This window comes from Typopeltis vanoorti, chromosome 6 (assembly GCF_054136105.1).
Source record: "Typopeltis vanoorti isolate ZY-2024b chromosome 6, IOZ_Tvanoo_1.0, whole genome shotgun sequence".
In the NCBI taxonomy this organism is placed as follows: Eukaryota; Metazoa; Arthropoda; class Arachnida; order Uropygi; family Thelyphonidae; genus Typopeltis; species Typopeltis vanoorti.
In genome coordinates this window covers 105,225,848-105,247,741 of record NC_143554.1, presented here as the reverse complement: position 1 = coordinate 105,247,741, position 21,894 = coordinate 105,225,848, and the positions used below count along the sequence as shown (strand labels likewise).

The following is a 21,894-nucleotide window of genomic DNA, read 5'->3' as shown; positions in this document are numbered from 1 at the left end:
CCTAGGATGTAAGTCGAGATCTCGAAGTATCAGCGTTATATTTTGGGAAGTTTAATGCAACCATATTTATTTTAATTTTTTTAAAATTATTTAAGATTTCTGAGAGCAGCTGTAGATTCCAAAAATAGTCCTCTTCTAAATTTACTGCAATGGGGCATGGTCAGCAAGGTCCATTTGACCATAGTTATGACTGCTGATATATTTTTTATATTCTTTCATGTGGATGTTGGCTAATCTTCCTGTATGTTCATAGCAAGCCAAGTTGCAGCAACAGGGCACTTTATACACTCTAGACATATATATATATATATATAGAGAGAGAGAGAGAGAGAGGAGGGAGCTGATCTTTAGGCGAATGCACAGGGAGTGTTCAAAAAATGACCGAACTTTTGCTAAAAAGCTTTATTGATCATTTTACAACATTTTAAGCACTGTCCCCTTCAAAGTAGTCCCCTCTACTGGCAATACGCTATTCCTAACGTTTCTTGCATTGTTGGAATGCTTCCTGGAATGTACTTTCTGTGATGGAGTGCAGTTCTCTTATTGTATTTTCCTGAATCTCCTCTATGACTTGGAAACAACATCCTTTCAAAATGGTTTTAAGTTTGGGAAACAGGAAAAAGTATGCTTGGGGTTAAGTCCAGAGAATAGGGCACAATAGATGTCTAATGTTTTGCCATATAGTGAACATATTATATGAATGATAGAATGGTATTAAAAATTAGACATCACAAAGGAACTTGACATAGTTAGCATTCAAGAAATTGTGAGCAGAGCTAATGCCAGCAAAGGTTGGTCGATTGGTAGAGCCTCTGCTACTAATGGCTCACAAAAAAAGTTAAGCAAGTTCAAGTGCAGTTAGAAAGGGGGGGGGGTCAATTGTTCGATGCTGTTGGCACACTCTCCCTCGATGAGTCTTTGGACTCCCTGGAGGTGTATAATAATAATAATAATAATAATAATAATAATAACTGCAGACGAGGAGCAACATGTCAGCTGGCGCATTGTCATGGTGCAACATCCAAGGCTGATTTTCCCACAATTCAGGCCTCTTCTTGCACAGAATATCCCTCAAACGCACTGAAACTTCCTGGCCCAACTCTTTGTTTATCAACTGACTACGCGGTACAAATTCATAATGGACAATACCTTTCCAATAAAAAATAACAACCAACAGCACCTTGATCTTTGACTAACTCATCACTGCTGTTTTTGGTAGAGGAGACCTTTTCCACACCCACTGCGATGATTGCATCTTGGTTTCAACATCATAGCCATAAACCCAAGTCTCATCTCCTGTTATGATGTTCTTAAGAAAGTTTTCATTATCTTTTGCATTGGCGAGCAGTTCCTGACTGATTTCAACATGGTTATTTTTCTGATAGTCAACAAACACGGCACGAAATTTGCACTGATGTGATGCATCTGAAGTTTTTCGGAATGGGATCTGAAGTTTTTCGAAATAGGATCTTGCCAACAAAATTTGATGGCAAGATCCTATGCTGATGCCCACTTTGCCAGAAACTTCTTGGACAGTTAAACAATGATTTCCATGAATCAGAGCATGAACTCTCTTGACATGGTCATCATCTGTTGATGTGGAAGGTCATCCAGGCCTGGGATCTTAACCAATGTTCCACCCTTTTTAAAATGCTTACACCACTCAAAGAATTGCGTTCGGCTCATACAGTCCTTGTATGCTTGGTTAAGCAATGAAATGTCTCTGTAAAATTTTTACCATGTTTGCAGCAAAATTTCACACAGACACACACACACACACATTGTTCATCAAGCTCTTTCATTGTCACTAATCCGACAAACAGCTTGTGCACATGCTCACTTCAGCAGATATAACTCAATGACTAATGCTCATGCAGAACTGGACAAATGGCAGTTTGTTATCAAAACCTGCTGCTAGGTGCGCTCAGCAGCTGCAGTGCATTCTTTGTGCCAGTTGGTGTGCTATTTAAAAAAGTTCAGTCTTTTCCGAACGCCCCTCGTATAAGAATAGCAACCTTTCGGTGGGGGGCTTGAAGCCCCCCCCCCCCACCGAAAGGTTGGGAGGCCTTCAAGTATAGAGATTGTATTCAAGTACAAGTACAAAGATTGTATTTCTTTAAGACTCTGGCTATTTTTCTAAAGTGCCTTAGACATAAGGGATAATGATGATAGAATTAATCAAGTCTTTCTGAAGAGAACATTGAGGATTGGGGAAAGGATTGATTTTATTTATTTATTTGATACTGTGAGAACTGTAGCCATTAGATAAGGTGTGATATATGATTAAGTTCTGCTGTAAGAGAGAGTTCATTTGAACAAAGCTATAGTCTCTATTGATTGTGTTTTAATGATATCATAATGATGGGGAGGGGAGTTGATGGGAAAGTTTGTGCATGTATCTCGTGGGCTTCCTATATACTGAAAAGGACAGGTTACCATTGGGAAGGTGTATTACCAAGGTGTCTAGAAAGGCTAAATTATTATTAGTTTCTTTTTCCATGGTAACCTGGATTCTAGGTTAAAGACTATTGAAGTAAGAGAGAAAAAGGATCTAATGTCTGGGCCATGCAGTCAAATGGAGAATACATCATCCACATATCTTATCCTGATAGAAGGTTTGAGAGAGGCTGAGCCAAGAGCTTGTTTTTCAAAATATTCCATAAAAAAATTGGTGGAGGGGGATGATATGGGGGGAGGGACCCCTCTATCTGTTTATAAATTTTGCACTTCTAAGAGAAATATTCAGAATGGATAGCAAAGGAAAACAAATCAGTAATATCAGGTGGAAAAACTTTCATTATAAATGATAAGATGTCATTTAAGTGAATACTGCTGAACAGTGAGTTAAAAATATTAAAGCTAAACAAAATATTTGTATTTCGATAGAAGTCTTAAAATTGATAGAATTTTTTTATATAGGAAGTGGTATGACCAATGAGGGGGGGGGTTAGGGGTAAGAGAGTTTGCTAATTGTTTTATTCATTCATAGAATGGGGAATCAGTAGCATCTAATAAGAGAGAATTGGGATTATGTATTTTTGGTAATCTGTATATCAGGTAGGTGGGGGAGGGGGGACTAAAACTGAAGGGTTTGAGTTTTTTTTGTGATTTCAGGAGGTCAGGAAGAAACTTTTTTTGAGCAGATGTTTCAATTTTTTGATCAGAGATTTGGTGGGATCATAATCTAAATCTCTGTAGGTGGAGCAGTCTCTGAGAATAACACTCAGCACCCAATTTTCTATTGTATTCACTGATATTAAGAAGAACAGTAGCACCTTCTCTTATCTAATGGTTACAGTTCCTCAACAAATGTAAAACAGTCATCAGTAGATCTAAATCTGATTTCATTAAGGCCAAGGAGAAAACTTTCCTCCTGTCCAAATGGATGCCTTGCTAAGGTCAGTGGACACAACTCCTTCTCACCTGCACCTCCACTTCTTTCTCATCCATATGGCACCACTGTTACTTCATTCAAGAATAAAGCTGACCTCCTGACATTACTCTTTTCCTCTAACTCCTGCATAGATGACCAAGGGAAATTGCCTCCTATCATGCTAAAATCTGAGTATCCTATATCTCCAGTACTTTTTCAATATAAACACATTAGAAAATTACTAAATAACTTGGACATCTAAAAGTCTTCTATTTGGCTCTAATACCTGTCCTGAAATGTTTCTATAATCTATTATACACAGCTAGTACTTATACTGATGCATGGAGGCAATCATACTGTATATCCAACCAATTACTAAAAAAGGGAGATATAAGTTTACCATCAAACTATCCACCAACTCCCATTATTTCAGTCCTCTCTAAAATAATGGAGAAAGTCATCAACAGCCAACTTCTCCAATACCCAGAGAACTACCAATTAATCACTAATATGTATTCGACCCAAGATCCACAGCTGACCTCTTAGCTTACATCATCCACCACTGGACATGTGCAATGGAAAGATTCAGAGAAACTTGTAGCATCATTCTTCACATTTCCAGAGATTTTGATTATGCCTGACATCAAGTCCTGTTAAACAAATTGCCTTCCTTTGGTCTACCTAGCACCCTCTATAATGGCATTGTCAGCTTCCTGACAGGTCATTCAATGCATGTTATGGTGGATGCCCCCCCCCTCTATTTGAACCGGCCCACCAATGCAGGAGTACCTCAGTGCTCTTTCCTATCACCTATTCTCTTTATCAAGTACATAAATGAACTACTCCCAATCACCACTAAATCTTATCCACAGCTTTGAAGATGATAATATTTTCCATTCATCCTACTCATTTGACAAACCATGCAGTGCATTGACATTTTTGTAAGCGCCAAGATCATCTACAACTAGTGCCTTAAACATTGATCTATGTACCTTCCTTCAATGGGAGGAGAACAATCTGATCATGTTGAATGCAACCAAAATGCAGCTTTGCCTTTTCTCTTGCAAAAGAGATATCTATTCACCTACCCTTACCCTCAGTAATACACGTTATTTTACACCAACCATGATACTATTCCAATCCCAGATTTCCCATTTATTGTTCACATATTTGGGGCAGTGCCCCTATAACCTCCCTAAAATTTTTCACATTGTACAGAAAAGAATTTGGCTCGTAGATGATCCTTCCCTCACAAACTAACTTCAACCTCTTCAAAGAAGCACTTGTAGAAGAGACAGAGCTGAAACAGTGCATCTCAAAGATGCACTGTTTCAGCTGTGTCTCTTCTACAAGCATGCCTTTAAAATAGCTGAATGTGCATCATCTTTCAATCACTTCTCAAAGATTTAGAACAGATCTGTCAGCTATGTGGATGATAGGGAGGAGGGAGGGAGGGGAGCTACTGGACAAAAGAATAAATTAGCGGTATTAAAGCAACAGCTTTCCTGTATTCACATCAAGCAAGAGCATGACTTAAATACAGGGGTCAGACTGAATGGTATATCAAGTGCTGAAGGAATACACAAGAGTTAGCATTAGCCTTGACATTTTTTTTGACTTAGTTCTTTAACCTGAGTCTGAGCATATACATGATTCCTAATGAGCAAGATAACACCATGATACAATGGTGGAGCTATGCCAAATGCAGAGAATTATAGAGCAATCAGTGTCTCTGGTAAGCTAGGTACTTATAAAGGCTGGTTAGCAATTGCATCAAAATATGAGTACACAGCATGGCTTTGTTAAAAGCAGGTCTTACTATAACAACCTGCTCACGTTCTATAATAGGGTGACAGCAGACTGGATATTCCACAATAATTTAGATTTTGTCAAGGCATTTGACAGGATTCTACATATAAGATTGTTATGCAAATTTAAAGGGATGAGTACACAAAATAGACTTGTCACATCAATAGGAGACAGTGGATGAATGAAAGGTATCAGAAAGATATATGCAGGTGTTGAGTCTAAGAAGAAGAAGAAGGGTGACCAATGGTGTGTGACATTGTTCTCTAGTTGCGATTGTTATTTATCTTGTAAGTCAATGATATTGGGGATGCTCTAGCTTATATCTGGTTATTTGCTGATGATGACAATGCTAAGTTGGGGTCTTAGCTGACACAGAATCCCTAAAGAATTACCATATAACACTCAGCATTAAATAACTATCAAAGAACTACTTTGTTCAAGTCACTTTAATGTTTCCAAATGTAAGGTTATGCATTTTGGAAAGAGGACACTGCAGACAGATCATTAACAGGATGTAGCCACCAATGAAGTCAGGAGAAAGTTTTGGTAAGACTATATCTGGATTATTCTCCACACATATATGGTCAGCTGGGTTCTGAAAAAATGCCGATAGCTGAAAAGAGATAGAGGTGGGTAAGTAACCAAAATAAGTGGTCTATGGAATTGTGCATATGAAAGTTTGAGGAATAAACATAGGACAGGACAGAAGAATATACATTAATAATGGGGATTATGCAGCATAGATAAGAGAAATTTTACATCTTAGAGTAGGTGCGTGCGTGCGTGCGTGTGTACAATGGTGTACCACTAGAAGATGTAAGTGAATTATGCAACTGCAGTGAATGTGTTTGAAGAGAGATGTGATAGGCATTAAGGTATTAGTGAGTGACTAAAAGGACTTTTCAATTAATGAGTCCTTTGTCTCTTATGGAGAGTCCATAATAATAATATTTTGTTGCTTTTACAAGTACATTATCAGAAGAGATATATTATGGAATGGCATAAATATTTAAAATGTAACATGTCATATAGTATGAAAAAGAAAATACACTACTAAACTTTAAATGAAACAGTGAACAGCTATAATTATCTAATATATGGATTATACAAAATTTGAAAAAGTAAGTTGAAAGACAGTTAATGATGATTAACTGCCAATAATAAACCATGGCTTCTTACATTCACATCTGAAAGTAATGAAAAATGACTCATCATTTCAGGAAGTAAAGATGGGTGGGGCCTAAAAGGATGCTGAGGTTTCTATATACTAATGCCAGAAGTATCAGGAATAAGAGGGAGGAGTTTTCATTATTACTATTGTTACATAACAGCTCCAGGGAGTCCAAAGACTCATCGAGGGAGGGTACCTACTCTACAACTCTCCGTCTCCACCAACTGCAACTACCTTCATCATCTACATCAATGTTGTCTACTGCCAACCACCACTACTAGTATTTTCACAGACAATCACAAACTTCCATGCCTACTGTGGGATCTGAACCAGCAGCTTTTTGGCTGGAGAGTGGATAATACGCTAACCACTCGGCTAACCAGGCCAGCAAATTTTAGGCATTGGTTACGTGGCTAACAGTAGATGATGTAGTTACAGGGATAGAATGTGAAGGGTTTAGTATTTTCAGAGATGATAGAGAAGGTTAGCGTATTATCCACTCTCCAGCTTTTTGGATGGAGAGTGGATAATATGCTAACCACTCGGCTAACCAGGCCAGCAAATTTTAGGCATTGGTTACTTGGCTAACAGTAGATGATGTAGTTACAGGGATAGAATGTGAAGAGTTTAGTATTTTCAGAGATGATAGAGAAGGTAGGATGGGGAAGTGGTACAGCTCATGATAGCAGATGAATTGCAGCCAAAAATAATAGGAAATAGGCAAGAGTGTGGCTGTTCATTTGAAGCAGTCTGGAGTGGGCCAGTACGAAAAAAATATACAATTGGTTGTTGCTATAGGCCAGGGAATTACATGGATCTGGAAGACATGCATCAGCAAGTAGTACAATGAGTACAGGTTGAGTGATTAATATGGGAGACTTCAACTATGGAAATATAGACTGGAAGGAAGAAATATCATATGGCAGGAAGGAAAGGGAATTTATACACCTATTGAGAGATAATTACTTGAGGCAGCATGTGATAGAGGAGACTAGGAGAGTGAGAATATTAAACCTGGTCATATGATCAGAAGAGCTAACCATAACCAAGGTGACTACATTGTCTTTGATTGGTAGAAATTAACATGCAGTCTTGACTTGGGAGATTGTAAAACATGAGGAATATTATGTCAAGAAAGGGTGGAATTATGACAAGCTTAGAAGGAAGCTTAAATCTGTGCAATGGAATAAAACACTGCAGGATAAGGATGTTAATAGTGCATGGGAGATAGTTAAGGTCATTTAGAGGAAGCAATATTAAATTGCATACCTAAGGTAAGGAGGATTAATCAGATAGGAGTAAGATGGATGACTAATATCATTAAGCATGAGTTGAAGAAAAAGAAAATGCTGTGGAGGTTATATAAGGAGAAAGGTGACCAAGCAAACTCATGAACAGTACAAGTCTCAGGCAAGAAAGATGACCAGCACAGCTAGGAAGCAAAATCAGATTATGAGAAGAATCTCACCAAGCAGGCAAAGGAAGTCCCAAAGAGTTCTTTCATTGTAGAAGTAAGAGAAAGAATGATTATGGAAGGTTAACCTTAATGAGTGATGATGGTCACAAGGTGACAGAAGCAGATAAAATAGTTGAGATAATGAGTGACCACTTTGCAAGGGTATATCATCCAAGTATATGTGACAGACACTAATGTGGGAACAGAGGTGGATGAATTGGAAGTTCTTAGGATACTGCAGAATTTCAATATAAATACAGCTGTCAGATTAGATGGGATAACAGCCTGACTTTTGGGAGAACGTGCAAGGGATTGGAAATGCCTCTCACTAAGCTTTTTAATTTGTCTCAGCACTGCTACAGTTCCAAGGGAGTGGAAAGAGGGCAAAATAATTCCCTTGGATAAAGAAGATTCTAAGATTGCAGTAACAAACTGTAGGTCAATCAGTATCTCAGGAGTGGTGGTAAAAGTACTGGAAAATTGGTCAAGAAGAGAATCCAGGAATTGGTGAATAAAGATATGATACTGTATGAGGAGCAACATTGCTTTGTGAAGCATAGGTAATGCCTTAATAATTTACTAACTTTTTATAATAGAGTAACAGCTGAATTGGATAGAAATGGCTACACGATTCTGCTGGATGTCGCAAAGGCATTTTACAGAATACTACATGGAACTCAGTTACACAAATTAGAACAAATGGGGATGGATATGACACTAGTTATGTGGATAAGATGGTGGTGGCTGGACAGATATCAAAAAGCGGTATATGGAGGAGCAGAATCAAGGCAAAAGCAGGTGACTAGTGTTATGCTGCAAGGTTCAGTGCTGGATCTTTGCTGTTTAATTTGTACATAAATGATATAGGAAATAATCTGAAGCAAAAGCAAGGCAAAAACAGGTGACTAGTGGTGTGTCATAAGGTTCAGTGATGGGACCATTGCTGTTTAATTTGTACATCAATTATATAGGAAATAACCTGAATGGAAACATTCAGTTGTTTGCTGAAGATGCGAAATTAGGTGGAGAGCTTAGAGGACGATTTAAACAGGCTGTAAGTATGGGAAAAAGATAATGGGTTTCAGTTTAATTTGGAGAAATGTAAAGTTATGCATTTCGTGATAAATAGATTACAAGCTGTGTACCAGATTGATGGAACTGTACTCCAGGAAATAGATGAAGCCAGAGATTTAGGGGTGGTGGTAGACAGAGAGCTAAAGTTTAGAGGATATATTGTTAAAGTAGCTAAGGCAGTTGTTTGGCTACTGAAGAGCACATTAACAAGTAGAGATAAGGAAGTTGTTATTCCTCTTTATAATGACTTGATACATGCACACTTGGATTGCAATGCTCAAGTCTCTTGGGGATGAGAAATCAGTAGAGAAAATTCAGAGGCAAGTAACCGAGATGGTGAGTGGTCTGTGGAATGTTCCCTATGAAGACAGGTTGAGGGTGTGTGAATTGCAAAAGTTGGTTGACAGCAGTAAAAGAGGGGATATGATAGAAACATTTAAGTTATTTAAAGGATTTTATAGGATTGATGCAGGGGAAATGTTTCAACACTTGGCTAGAGGGGGGTCAGAACAAGGGGTTATCCTTGCAAATTGAATAAAGGTGTAGTTATTAGGATTGTAAGGACTAGATTTTTTGCTTGGAGAGTTGTGAATGAGTGGAATGGGTTGCCAGAGTCAATTGTGAGTGCTTTGTCTCTTAATGGATTCAAGGAGAGGTAAGATAAATTTTGTGGATAGTTGGGGGTCTACCATAAGTATTTGGAAGTGTCCATACAATAATAATAACAACAATAGTCCACGCGGTTAGCCTAGTGGCTATGCGCTTCGCAACTATGCCTGGGGAAGGAGCGTCCTAGGTTCGATTTCCATCGATGACATGAGGAGCTGAAGGATTTTCCTCAGCCATAGCCAAGTTAGCCGGTCTTGGGTGTGGACAGTAGGGTTTTCCCCCAGTTTATCCTGGGATTTTTCATCCCACAACGCAGGCAAACCGGCCTTGAGAACTCAACGCCACTGTGGACATAGGATACACCGGGGGCATAGGGCTGACCACCTTATCCTGTGAACGGTTTGAGGTCCGATGATTAACAAACCCTCGACACTGCAAGGTAAAATAGGGAAAAGGAAGATGAGATGAGATGACAATCTGTTGTCACACAGATTATTAACATGATTATTGTTAAAAATAAAAGTAAACAAAAAAAAATAAATAAATAAAAAATAAACATCAGCATCAGAGAATGGGAAATTTTAGGCATAGAGTTTGTGGTAACTAATAAATGTAGTTCTATACAGTAAATTTTCAAATTTCACATTGTTTGTGACACCAATCTAAAGATGGCATCAATGCTGTCTTATCATAATATCAATATTATGGGATTTGTGTGGGACTTTTCTTTTGTATTTAGTTACAGCAATGGTATTTTCTTCAGTGAGTAGTCATTGTACTTAAATAGAAATATAAATAATAAGAGATTTCATTATCAAAACTGCCACAAAATTTTATGTTAAACTTAACATATAGAAAAAATGAGTACCTACATGCTTTGACTTTTCAATAATTCATTGAAAGCTCTGAAATTATGAAATCAAAAATTACATTATTTATATTTGCAACATTTAATTTATGTATTCATTATTATTTCAAAATTAAAACTTCTGCACATTTGAAATCTTTTTCCTAAGAGAGTTTACATAATATGATATAGAATATAGTCAATTAAAAATAACTTTGTATTATGAAGACAAATTTGTCTATAAGTTATTAAAACACAGTCATATTTGTTTGTTGGCTTTAAAACTAGAATACAATACACAAGAAATACAGGTAATGGCAAAAAAAAAAATAAAATAAAATTAAAAAAAAAAAGGAAACACTGAGCTATCAGGTTGCATTATTGGTAGATGCAATGCACCAAACATAGATGCAGTTTATATGTAAATGTACTTCCAACATTCCTAAGGATGTGTGTATAAAGGCAAACAGAGGCCTGCCACCATTTATTGCATGTTAGAATGGAATTCAGGAAGGACCTCAATGCTTTGAAAGGGACATGATTGTTGGAGTCAGGCTGCCAGGTCCGTCTATAACCAAAACAGCTGAAATAGCACATGTTAGTTGAGGAACAGTCTCTAAGGTTATGTCAACATGGCTGTTGACAGAACAAACATCAGCAAAACATAAAGTGGACTAAAGAGGGACATTTGAACATTAGTGTATGTGGTACCATGAAAAATAGGCAGGCTACTACTGAGCAATTGTGTCAAAAATTCAACACTGGTTGTGAGAAACCTATTTCAACAAAAACTCTGTGCTGGGAACTACACAGAGTTGGATATCACAGTCGGGCTGCCTTACACAAGCCTTTGATAATTCCCATCAATGCACTTTGTCAAGTCCAATGGTAAAATGATCACAGACAGTGGACTACACAACATTGGAGGGATGTGATATGGTCTGATGAATCCATATCACTTTTTGCTGCAAACAGAAAAATATGTGTGGCATCAGCCAAAGGACAGAGTGCTTGTTTCCAACTGTGAAAAGTTTTGATGGTTCCATAATGGTCTGAAGCACATTTTCATGGCATAGGAGTTCGCTTGTTCTACTGGAAGACAAAAGTGGATGCTGCATGTTATCTTTCAATCATAACTGATCATCTTTATCCCATTTTCACACACTTTTCTCCTAGGCAGCCAACCACATTTCAACAGGATAATGCTCCCATTCATTGAACAAATGTGGTCATCAAATGGTTTGCAGAACATAGTGGTGAGGTGTTGTTCTGTCTGCCATGGCCATCCTAATTGCCAGACTTTGAATTCTATAGATTTATGGGACATTTTAGAGTGAGCTCTCAGAAAACCTTTCCCACCTCCAAACAATAAAGGTGATTGATCCAGTTTCTGTTGGATGAATGGTGTAAAATACTTCCTGTTGGGTTCCAAGCACTGACAGAGTCTTTTCCCTCAAAGGATACAACCTGTACTAGACATCCATGACAGACCAATGCCATATTAATCAAAACGCATCACAGTTTCCATTATTTTGTCCATTACCTGTATATTACAAAATGGAATATTCTGGTTATCATGCTAATATGACAGGATGAAAGAGGTGGTACTGAATTTGTGAATTTTTGTGGCTTCATATATCTGAGGAGATCAAACATAGCATTGTTTTAGCATTTTTGGTAATCTTTTGGGCTAAGAAGTAACTCTTATTATTACTGATAATAAAAAAGTTAAGAAATAAGAATAAAAATTATTATTATTTCTAATGTAATTTATTTGGGGCAAGATGTAACTTTTTTTTATTAAAAATAAATTATTAAAAAGAGTTACATCTTGGGCAAAAGACATTACTAAAGAACTAAAATCATATTATGTTAAACCAATCCAGATATATGGGGGCTCCAAAAATTCACAAACTAAATACTCCCTGCATCCTATGTGTCCTATAGTTGATGGCACAGATAGCACCACTTACAAACTAGCAAAATAATTTCCTCCCTCACAGGCAATTCCACCACCTTAATAAAAAATTCTATTCATTTCAAAACATTAATATGCTTTGAAGATGTGTTTGCTATTTGGTTTCATGGCCTAGACATATTACATATGTTTTTGAAATATTTAAATAGTCAACAAACACAAAAAATACACTTCACTGTAGAAAAAGAGACAAGCAATTATTTTTCTTCCAAGACATACTAAGACACACTACATAATTGCTAAATGATTCTTTATCTTTTTCGCTTACATATATATATTGTTTATAGAAAATTTACACAGAAACTGGATGGAATTTATAGAAGTAGTCACTCCATTATCTATCACAATATACGATATCTTAAAAACAATTATACGCAGAGCCAGGACTATTTGTTCTCATGATTCAATTCTTGCTAAAGAACTTGGTTATTTTTGATATATCTTTATAAGTAAATGACTACAACCAGAGCACTATTAAGTTCTAAATAGTGCTTCCTAGTAGACTGTTATTATGGGTAATCCAGGCTCCTGGGCTGAAGATGAAGCAAACAGAGAGGACAGCCATTGGGGGGGGGGGGGGCTCCATTTTCTCTCCCCCCTCACCAATCCATTCCCAGCAAAACTATTTAAAGGAAACCTTTGAAGATAAAGCCCTAACCTCTGCCCTCTACCAAACTGCAATTTGGCTATGCCATGTTGATGATGAATTCTCAATTTGGCCACACAGCTCTGACTCTCAACACTTTTCTAATGTATCTTAATAATCAGCACTCCAGGATTCAATTTGTCTTGGAAAAAAGAAAAAAAAAGTCTCCCTTTCCTAGACACCTTAATTATACACCAACTTGATGGATTCTTAGTATTCTCAATTTACAATAAACCACACACACACACACAGGCAGATGCATTCACTAACTATCGTCCCTCCCCCATCTCTCCCAACAATATGGGATGATTAAAAATAATGATATATGAGCAAAACTGATTAGCTCTGATGATAATGCCCTCTCCACTAAACTTGAACACACTGACAAAACTTCTTAATTAATGTCAACAATCCTCACTAAGAATAAACATGTTACTTTCTTTCCCTCTAGAACAGAGACTACGTCAAATCTATTATCATCCCATATATTTAGGACACATTTGAAAAGCTTACAAAAATCTAAAAAGATACAACCTTATAACCACATACAGGCCATATAAACAATTGGCATCCCTTATTCACTCCCCACAGAGAACAGCCACAGTCTCTAGACCTTCCAGGTGTCTACCATGTTTCATGGTAGACACCTGGAAGAATTGCCAAACACAAAAACTACATCTAACTCCACTGCTACCATGCCTTGGACACCTGCCATAAGATATTATGGAAAAGGCCACCTTACTCCACAGAAGCAAATTTAAATATCAAAGAACTGTTCTTAGAATTTGCCTCAACATTTAGTAATCTCAATAAATATGGTTGTATAAAATGCTTCAAATCTGGGGAGTACTTATCCTGAGAACGTCACACAAAAGATAGGAAGACCCATCCAAGACCACTAGGGATGGATGTTCATCTTTTGGGTTCATCATCCCAGTCTTACCCCATCTACTGCCTGTATGTGCATATCAATTTGTTCTTAGTTCCCAGAAGATGGCAACTTGCTTTTACCAAAATATTGGAAGCATTAATTAAAAGTTTTTTCTAATTTATACATTGTTAATTTCCTTAAATAATAACATTATGTTCTACTATTGGGCCTATAAGTTTGTGAAAACTAAATGATTTATTGAATTTAGCTTTATAATATGCTGTATTAAAAAGATACTTCAGGTGTTCAAACATTTTAGAATACATCTTTCATTGGAAAGCATATAGAGGTGTGTTTCCCCTCCCAGGTGATTTCTTATCAAGTTTATGTCACAGAATTTGTTATGAAATTGAATGTCTCATGAAATCTAAATGTTTCCACTTTAAAAAGGCTTGAAAAGCTTGTAGAAATCTATATTTGTGAGCAGTTCCAACATATTTTTTATACACTGGAGAATGCAACTTTGTCTATGTAGCATAACCACTTGAATTCTTTAAATGATTTTTCTTGAAAGCATGTCTTGATTGTTTTTACTTGATAACAAAATAAAACCCAGTGTCTTTAATATTTTCTTGTCCCTTACGCCAGGCCTTCAGATTTGAACTTCCCAAAACTAAAAAATTTTGGGAAGTTCAAATCTGTCTGCAACATTTCCTTTCATTTACAAGTCCATAATGAAGGGTGAATTTATATAAATTATCTTCTTCCTTTTTGGTATTAGGCCATTGGCCTGTTACGGAGCTATCCTAAGCCCTTCCAAGTCGTACCTGTCCAGAGGATAAGGTGGATTAGCCCTATGCCTCTCAGTGTGTCCTATGTCTGTAGCTGCATGTGTTCACGGGGCTGGTTTGCCTGCTTGCAGGAGGAAAAACCCCCAAATAAACTGGGGAGAAAAGCCCTGCAGTCCACGTCCAAGACCAGCTAACTCGGCAATGTCTGAGAAAGATCCTAAGCTCTTCACGTTAGCGACAGGAATCGAACCCAGGACACTCCTTTCCCAGGCATATGGTTGCGAAGCACATAGCCACTCAGTTAACCATGCGGACTATATAAATTATATAAACTTAAATAAAAACAATTCAATTAATTCAATCGTAATTGTATGTTACGCTTTCGTGCAGGACTACACATTTTACTGCATAAGCTTCCATAACCAATAATCCTGCAGGTTGGTTGCTCCTTATTCCTGGTAGTATCCCATGTCTGTCGAAGCTTGTGTTCATGGGGGGGGGGGGGGCAGTTTGCCTGCTTTGCGGAAAGAAAAACCCCAGAATAAACTGGGGGAAAAACCTGCTGTCCACGCCCAAGACCGGCTAACTTGCCTATGGCTGAGGAAAATCCTTATGCTCTTCACGTCACTGACAAGAATCAAACCTAGGACACTCCTTCCCCAGGCATATGGTTGCAAAGTGCATAGCCACTAAGCTAACCACACGGACATTAATTCAATACAAAAAAAAAAAACAAATAAGTTTGTGAAAGTAATACAAAATGGTCAAGGCTGACTAACAGAGTCAGAATAGCTTTTATCAATGAAATGTCAATAAAACGATCAGGTCAATGACTCTTCTATGCAAAAAAACTTTTTTTTTAATAACTTTATTGAAAAGTCTTTTCATCATGTATGTTTGAGTATATAATTGTGCCAGTAATTTACATTGTGAATAGTGAAAATAAGCTTACATCAATATTATATTACAACTGCTTTACAGGACTTTTTTTTTTTTTTTTAATGATATCTCTGATTTTTATAAGAATATGATAACTTGGAAGTTATACAAAATAAAATGGTTGGGAATACTTGACTATTTATATCCAAATTAATCTATGGATGCAGGGGATTTTATTACTATTAATACATGACCGCCATGATGTTAGATAGTCATCACGAGAGGTACACACTCAAGGCAATGCATTCCACTCGCTGATCACTCTTCATGCAAAGAATCTACTCCTCACTCCTTTGTTCACATCCTCTTTATACAGTTTCCAAGAATGCCTGCCCCCTATTATAAGAAACATTTCCTCCATGTTAACCTGGTAACAACCCTTGACCAGCTTAAATGTTGCAATCACATTATGCTCTCTTCCCCCTGCTATTCATGAGGCTCTGCAATTTATATTCCAGCAATCTGTCTTGATACTCTGCATTTCAAAGCCCAGTTAGCACCTTTGTGATCTTCTCTAGACCCTTTCTAATATATCTTTGTCACAAAAAAAAAAAAAAAGAAAAAAGACCAAATCTGTGCACAATAATACAAATGAGGTCTTATCAAGACCTTATAAAAGGGAATCATAACCACTCCATTTCTGCATGTCACAGTCCCCCACATCATTACTATTATCTGATGTGATGACTTAGCCAGCTGTGCAATGTAGCCTCTGAATTTCAGATCCTTGTCCACAACCACCACGATTCCCAGATCTCTCATCTCCTCTTCCTCTTTTAAAGTTTCTCCACCAAGTGTATACTTCACATCCCATCATTGCTTACCAAATTTCAAACCCTTACACTTTGCAACACTGAACCAGCATATCAACTTAATTGCCCATTCACACAATCTATTCAAGTGTTCCTGTACGGCGACATCTGCTGAACTGGCATTTTTTCCTCCAGTTTTACATCATTTGCAAACAGCTGTACATCACCAGTTAAACCTGTATCATTAATATACAAGCTGAACAACAGTGGTCCCAATTGACAGACCCTGCAGCACACCATTAGTGACTTTCCTCTTTTAGGATGCTGCACACCTATATACAACTTTCTGATGCTTGTCTGACAGATAGTCACCGACACGATCCACTAGTTGGTTATCCAATTAATCCAAATCCAATCCCATCCAATTTAATTTATTTAACAGCATGTTTTGTGGCAGCTATCAAAGGCTTTTGCAAAATCTAAGTATACCGCTGCATATGCATTTATCTTGTCCAATACATTTGTCACTTTGTAATAGTACATAAGTAAGTTGGTAAAACATGATATCCCTTTAACAAACCATGCTAACAACCACAGAGAATACTGCTGTTATCAACCCATTTCTGTATTCTAGTTCTCACTAATCTCTCCAATACAAGAATTCCAGATTGGCTTATAATTTGTAGCCACAGCCTTATCATCGCCTTTATGCTGTGGAACAATTTTACCTTCTTTCCACTCCTTTTGAACCTGTGCTGTGTTAAGACTTATTAAACAGGCATGCCAGTGATATTGCCAATTCCCTGGAACATTCCCTTAAGACATGTGGTTATATGTCATCAAATCCTATCACCTTATTGACAACAAGCTTATTTATTTTCTCATATACCTTCTCCTCACTCACAATTAAGCCATCCTCTCATATGTCCTCCACACTTCAGTTTCTCATTATTTCACCCTGATGAAGATGAAACACCTTATAAACTATTTGCTGAATACTTGAACTATGTTTTCTGTAGCAATTATCATGCTTTCATCCATTAACATCATCTTACCATAATCATTTTTCTTCTTTCTACTTGCCACACATCTCAAATACTCTCTAGAGTTTTTCTTGGCCTGATTTGCTAATCTCTGCTGAGTACCTTCATGGGTTGCTCTTTATACTCTTCATGCAATTGATTGCTACCAATATTTATCTTGTGCTGCCTCCACAGTATCCTCCGTTTCCAAGTTTCATGCTTAATCCCTTTATTCAGTCTTTTGACCTCTGAAATACACTTGTGCACATTGATGTTATTAGTATCTTTCCAATCAGTTCCCATGCAGCATTAATATCACGCCTGCTTAACACCTCATTCCACGCTATAGCTCCAAAGTGTCTCCTATTTTCATAACCACCAGCCTTGTAATTCCACACACACACACACACACACACACACACACACACACATATATATCCTTTCCTCAAAGAAGTCTTCATACAGCTAGCCAAAACCCAGGTGATAAACTGGAGGGAAATGCAAAACCCTACCCTACATCATTTGATGAAATTATCAGATCGAAATCAATCCTCAGTGCTCTCCTTTACATACTGCCTAAGATAGTTGTATCCCAAGTATACTCAAGAATTTAATTTTCTTTATTCCCAAATGCTATCTCATCATAGTAATCTATACTGCTATACTTGAAATCACCCATAATAATCACGCTTCACTGTTCATTAACCGAAGTTGTTTATACATTTCTTCATCGCCACCCTCCATATTCTCTGGCCTATAACAGCATCTGACAAAATATCCATTACTGTCAAATGCCTCCTCACACCATATTACTCGAAACCATTGTCACTATTTATATTTTGCATCTCCACTTTCTGTGAACATAATTCACCTGCTGCCATCAACAGCTCTCCCCACCTCCATTCTTGTCTTTCTATCTTCATAAAAAACATCACACCCTTCCATCTCTAATCCTTATTCAACCATGTTTCGCTTATTCCAGCAATTTTGTGCAAATAAACTCAATCAACAAAACCATTTCATCTCCCTTATTTTTAACGCTCCTGGCATCTTGTAAATCAACACAGCAATTCACTTTTAGGTCTATAAGCAATCCTGACTATGCTACTTGTAGGTTGTGATTTCCACACTATTAATCATTCTATCTCCTATTTCCACATCTATCTATCTATCTAGCCAACCTGGTTGGCCGAGTGGTTTACGAATCCACTCTCCAGCCAAAAGGCTGCAGGTTCAAATCCCGCCATGGGCATGGATGTTTGCAATTGTGAAAATACTAGTGATGATGGTAGTTGGCAGTAGATGCCGTTGATGTGGATGGTGATGGTAGTTGTGATTCGTTGGTGAATTGAGTGCTGGAGACAGTATTGTAGAGTAGGTGCCCTCCCTCGATGAGTCTTTGGACTCCCTAGAGGTGTCATATAATAATAATATCTCTTCAGACTCAAATACACCCTCTACATTCTAAGCCATCCCATTCTCATACTGACCATCCTCTCTCTCTCACACACACACACACACACACACACACACACACACACACACACACACACACACACACACACACACACACACACGGGTCTCTTTTTATGTGTATCTTTTTTATGCGGTGCATATTTCATACAAATTTGGGGTTTCCCTGTTGTACATAATGAACAGCGTGTTGCAACAAATTCTGGCATAACGCAAGGAACGTGTAGCAGTGAGTGAGTGTCCATGAAGTTTAATTTTGCATGTGAGTAAGTGTTTTGTCTTTTTATTATTGTAAATCTAAATTTTGCTAATTTTTATTTTAAAGATTTAATTTGGCCTAATGGAGAAAAAAAAAGCACCAAAGAAAAGCAGTTTCTTTGGAAATGAAAATTGCAATTTTAGATCGCTTAGCAAAAGGAGAGGGATCTATGGCGATTGGTAAACATTTTAATTTAGGTGAATCTATGATAAGAGCAATTAAAAATAATAAAGTCGCAACAAGAAAATCTGTCATTTCTGGCACAAAACTAAGTGCCAAATTATTATCGTACTCAAAAGATGCTTTATTAGAAAAAATGGAATGAGTGCTCGTAATTTGGATTGAAGAATTAACTCAAAGAAGAATTCCTATAAGTGGTTATTTAATTAAACAAAAATCTCTTCAGTTTTATGAACAGATGAAGCAATTGGAGCCATCTACTTCCACTTCCCATGCTGAAAAAAAATTTTGGCTAGCAACTGATGGCAAACTGTGTTTTTAAAAAGGAATGCGCTTCATAACGTGAAGATTACAGGCAAGGTTGCAGCAGCAGGTAAAGCAGCCGCCAAAAATTTTCATAAGAAAAGAAGTTGGCCATAATTATTGAAGAGGTGGATATTCTCCTGATCAAGTGTTAACTGCTGATGAAACAGGATTGTTTTGGAAGAAAATGCCTAGTTGAACTTACATTGCAAAGTCTGAGAAAAAAGCATGTGGGTTTAAAGCAAGCAAAGATCGAGTAATATTGTTACTTTTGGAGCAATGCATCAGGGGATCGAATGCTGAAACCCCTCCTAGTAAATTGATCTCTAAGACCACCTGCTCTAAAAGGCAAAGATCTAAAACAGCTGCTGGTATATTGGATGGCTACTACAAAGGTCTGAGTAAAAACTGCTGTATTTAATGAATAGTTCAATAATTGCTTTGTACTAGAAGTTATTAATTGTTGACAATGCACCAAGTCATCCGCATTTAGAACATCCAAATGTGCAGGTAGTGTTTTTTCCACCCAATGCAACAAGCATTATTCAGCCATTAGATCAAGGCATAATTGCTACTTTTAAAAAATATTACGTTAAGCACACTTTTCAATTTATATTGGATAAACTAGAAAATGAATCATTAACAATAACTGATGTTTGGAAAAAATTTTCTATTTTGGACTGTTTAAATCATGTTGCATCTGCTATCGCTGAAATAAGACCACAAACTTTAAATGCCTGCTGGAAAGCAGCTTGGCCTGGATGTGTTTCAAACAGCGCAACCATTCAAACATCTAAATTATCAGCTGAAATCATTACTTTGGCACATGAAATTGGTGGAGAAGGTTTTGATACATTTAGCCAGAATGATGGAGACGAATTGCATGTGGATAATGACTTAAATGACGATGATATTATTGAATATTGATTAACTTTAGATATCATTGAAGATCCAGAAAACAATAGTGAAACAGAAGAAAAACCTGTTCCCCTCACTGCAAATATAATTCGAGGTCTTGAACTGTGCAATAAGTTGGAAAATCATTTTCTTGTTAATGACACAAATTCTGAACGAGCCTTTAAATTCCAACATGAGCTGAAGAACTGTATGTCTGGATATCGCGCTGTATAAAAAATTAGTAAAATCATCACTGTAAAGTTTAATCATTGATTACATTGTCAGAAGAAAAAAATCAGCATAGAACGAGGATGAAACTAATTCTGTTTGTGAAGAACCATTGCCTTTACCATACAGATCAGATGCGCTGACTATCTCTCCTGGTGATGAAATTGATTTCACACCAGTTCGCAAATGTTGCCGAATATTGTCTAATGGCAACGATAATTCTGATGAAAAATGTAAAAAAAATTGTTACTTTCCAATAAATTAAATGAATAAATCTTTAAAACAAACTTAGGCATCTCATTTTCCTGAATTTTTATAAACTTTTTTATGCGATTTAAAGTTTATTTTAATTCACTGCTTCAGTTTTATGCGGTTTTAGAAAATTATGGAACGTATATCCCTAATTTTTCAACATAAGTTAGGTCTTTTTTTATGCGATTTTCTGTGGAAAGTATCTATCTATCTATATTATATATATATATATATATATGTGTGTGTGTGTGTGGCCAAGACTGGTTTACTCGGTGGAGAGACATGTTTTTTAAAAAATTAAATGATTGGATACCGAGGGATAAAAGTAAAAAAATATACACACACATATTCACTACTACTTCCAACAACATCCACTCTGGTTATACTGTTGTCTGTCTCCTTGTCCATCTTGCATTCTCATTCTATCATTATTACTCAGAGTAGTACTATTCTCATTTACGATCACTTCAGTCTCACCAGTTCCTCTTCCCTGATCTTTTGCTTTACCTCTTATTTCCTCTGCTCTTGTACTCACATCAGTCATTGCTCTTTCTTGCAGCAACAGTCTCTCTAATTGACTTACACCAAATCCATTTAAATGCAACCCGTCACTTTTGTACATTTCCATCCTTTCCCTCATATGCATCCCACACATTTACAAACTCTGCTCCCTTCTCTTCACACAGTTCTGCCAACTCCATTCATGATCTCTGCTCTCCATCAAGTCATCATTATTGTACCACACATTTACAAACTCTGCTCCCTTCTCTTCACACAGTTCTGCCAACTCCATTCATGATCTCTGCTCTCCATCAAGTCATCATTATTGTACCTAGGCAACACACTGACCACTTTCCAACCACACTGTCATCTTTCACTCTCCTCAACAATCTCCTACATGCTCTGTTTATGTTTAACCAAATAAATTGTTCCAATGAGCACCATCCACTCTCCTTATACTGTG

At 37.1% G+C, this 21,894-nt stretch overlaps 1 protein-coding gene across 1 annotated transcript in view; it reads right to left on the bottom strand.

The window, feature by feature from the left end:
• The window catches only part of LOC150105771 (sister chromatid cohesion protein PDS5 homolog B-like), a 699,562-nt gene that overhangs the window by 374,069 nt on the left and 303,599 nt on the right, over window positions 1-21,894 (bottom strand). Inside the window, exon 14 of the mRNA XM_090394553.1 lies at window positions 10,365-10,397. Within this exon, the coding sequence (XP_090250679.1) occupies window positions 10,365-10,397 (33 nt within the window). The remainder of the gene's footprint in view (window positions 1-10,364; window positions 10,398-21,894) is intronic.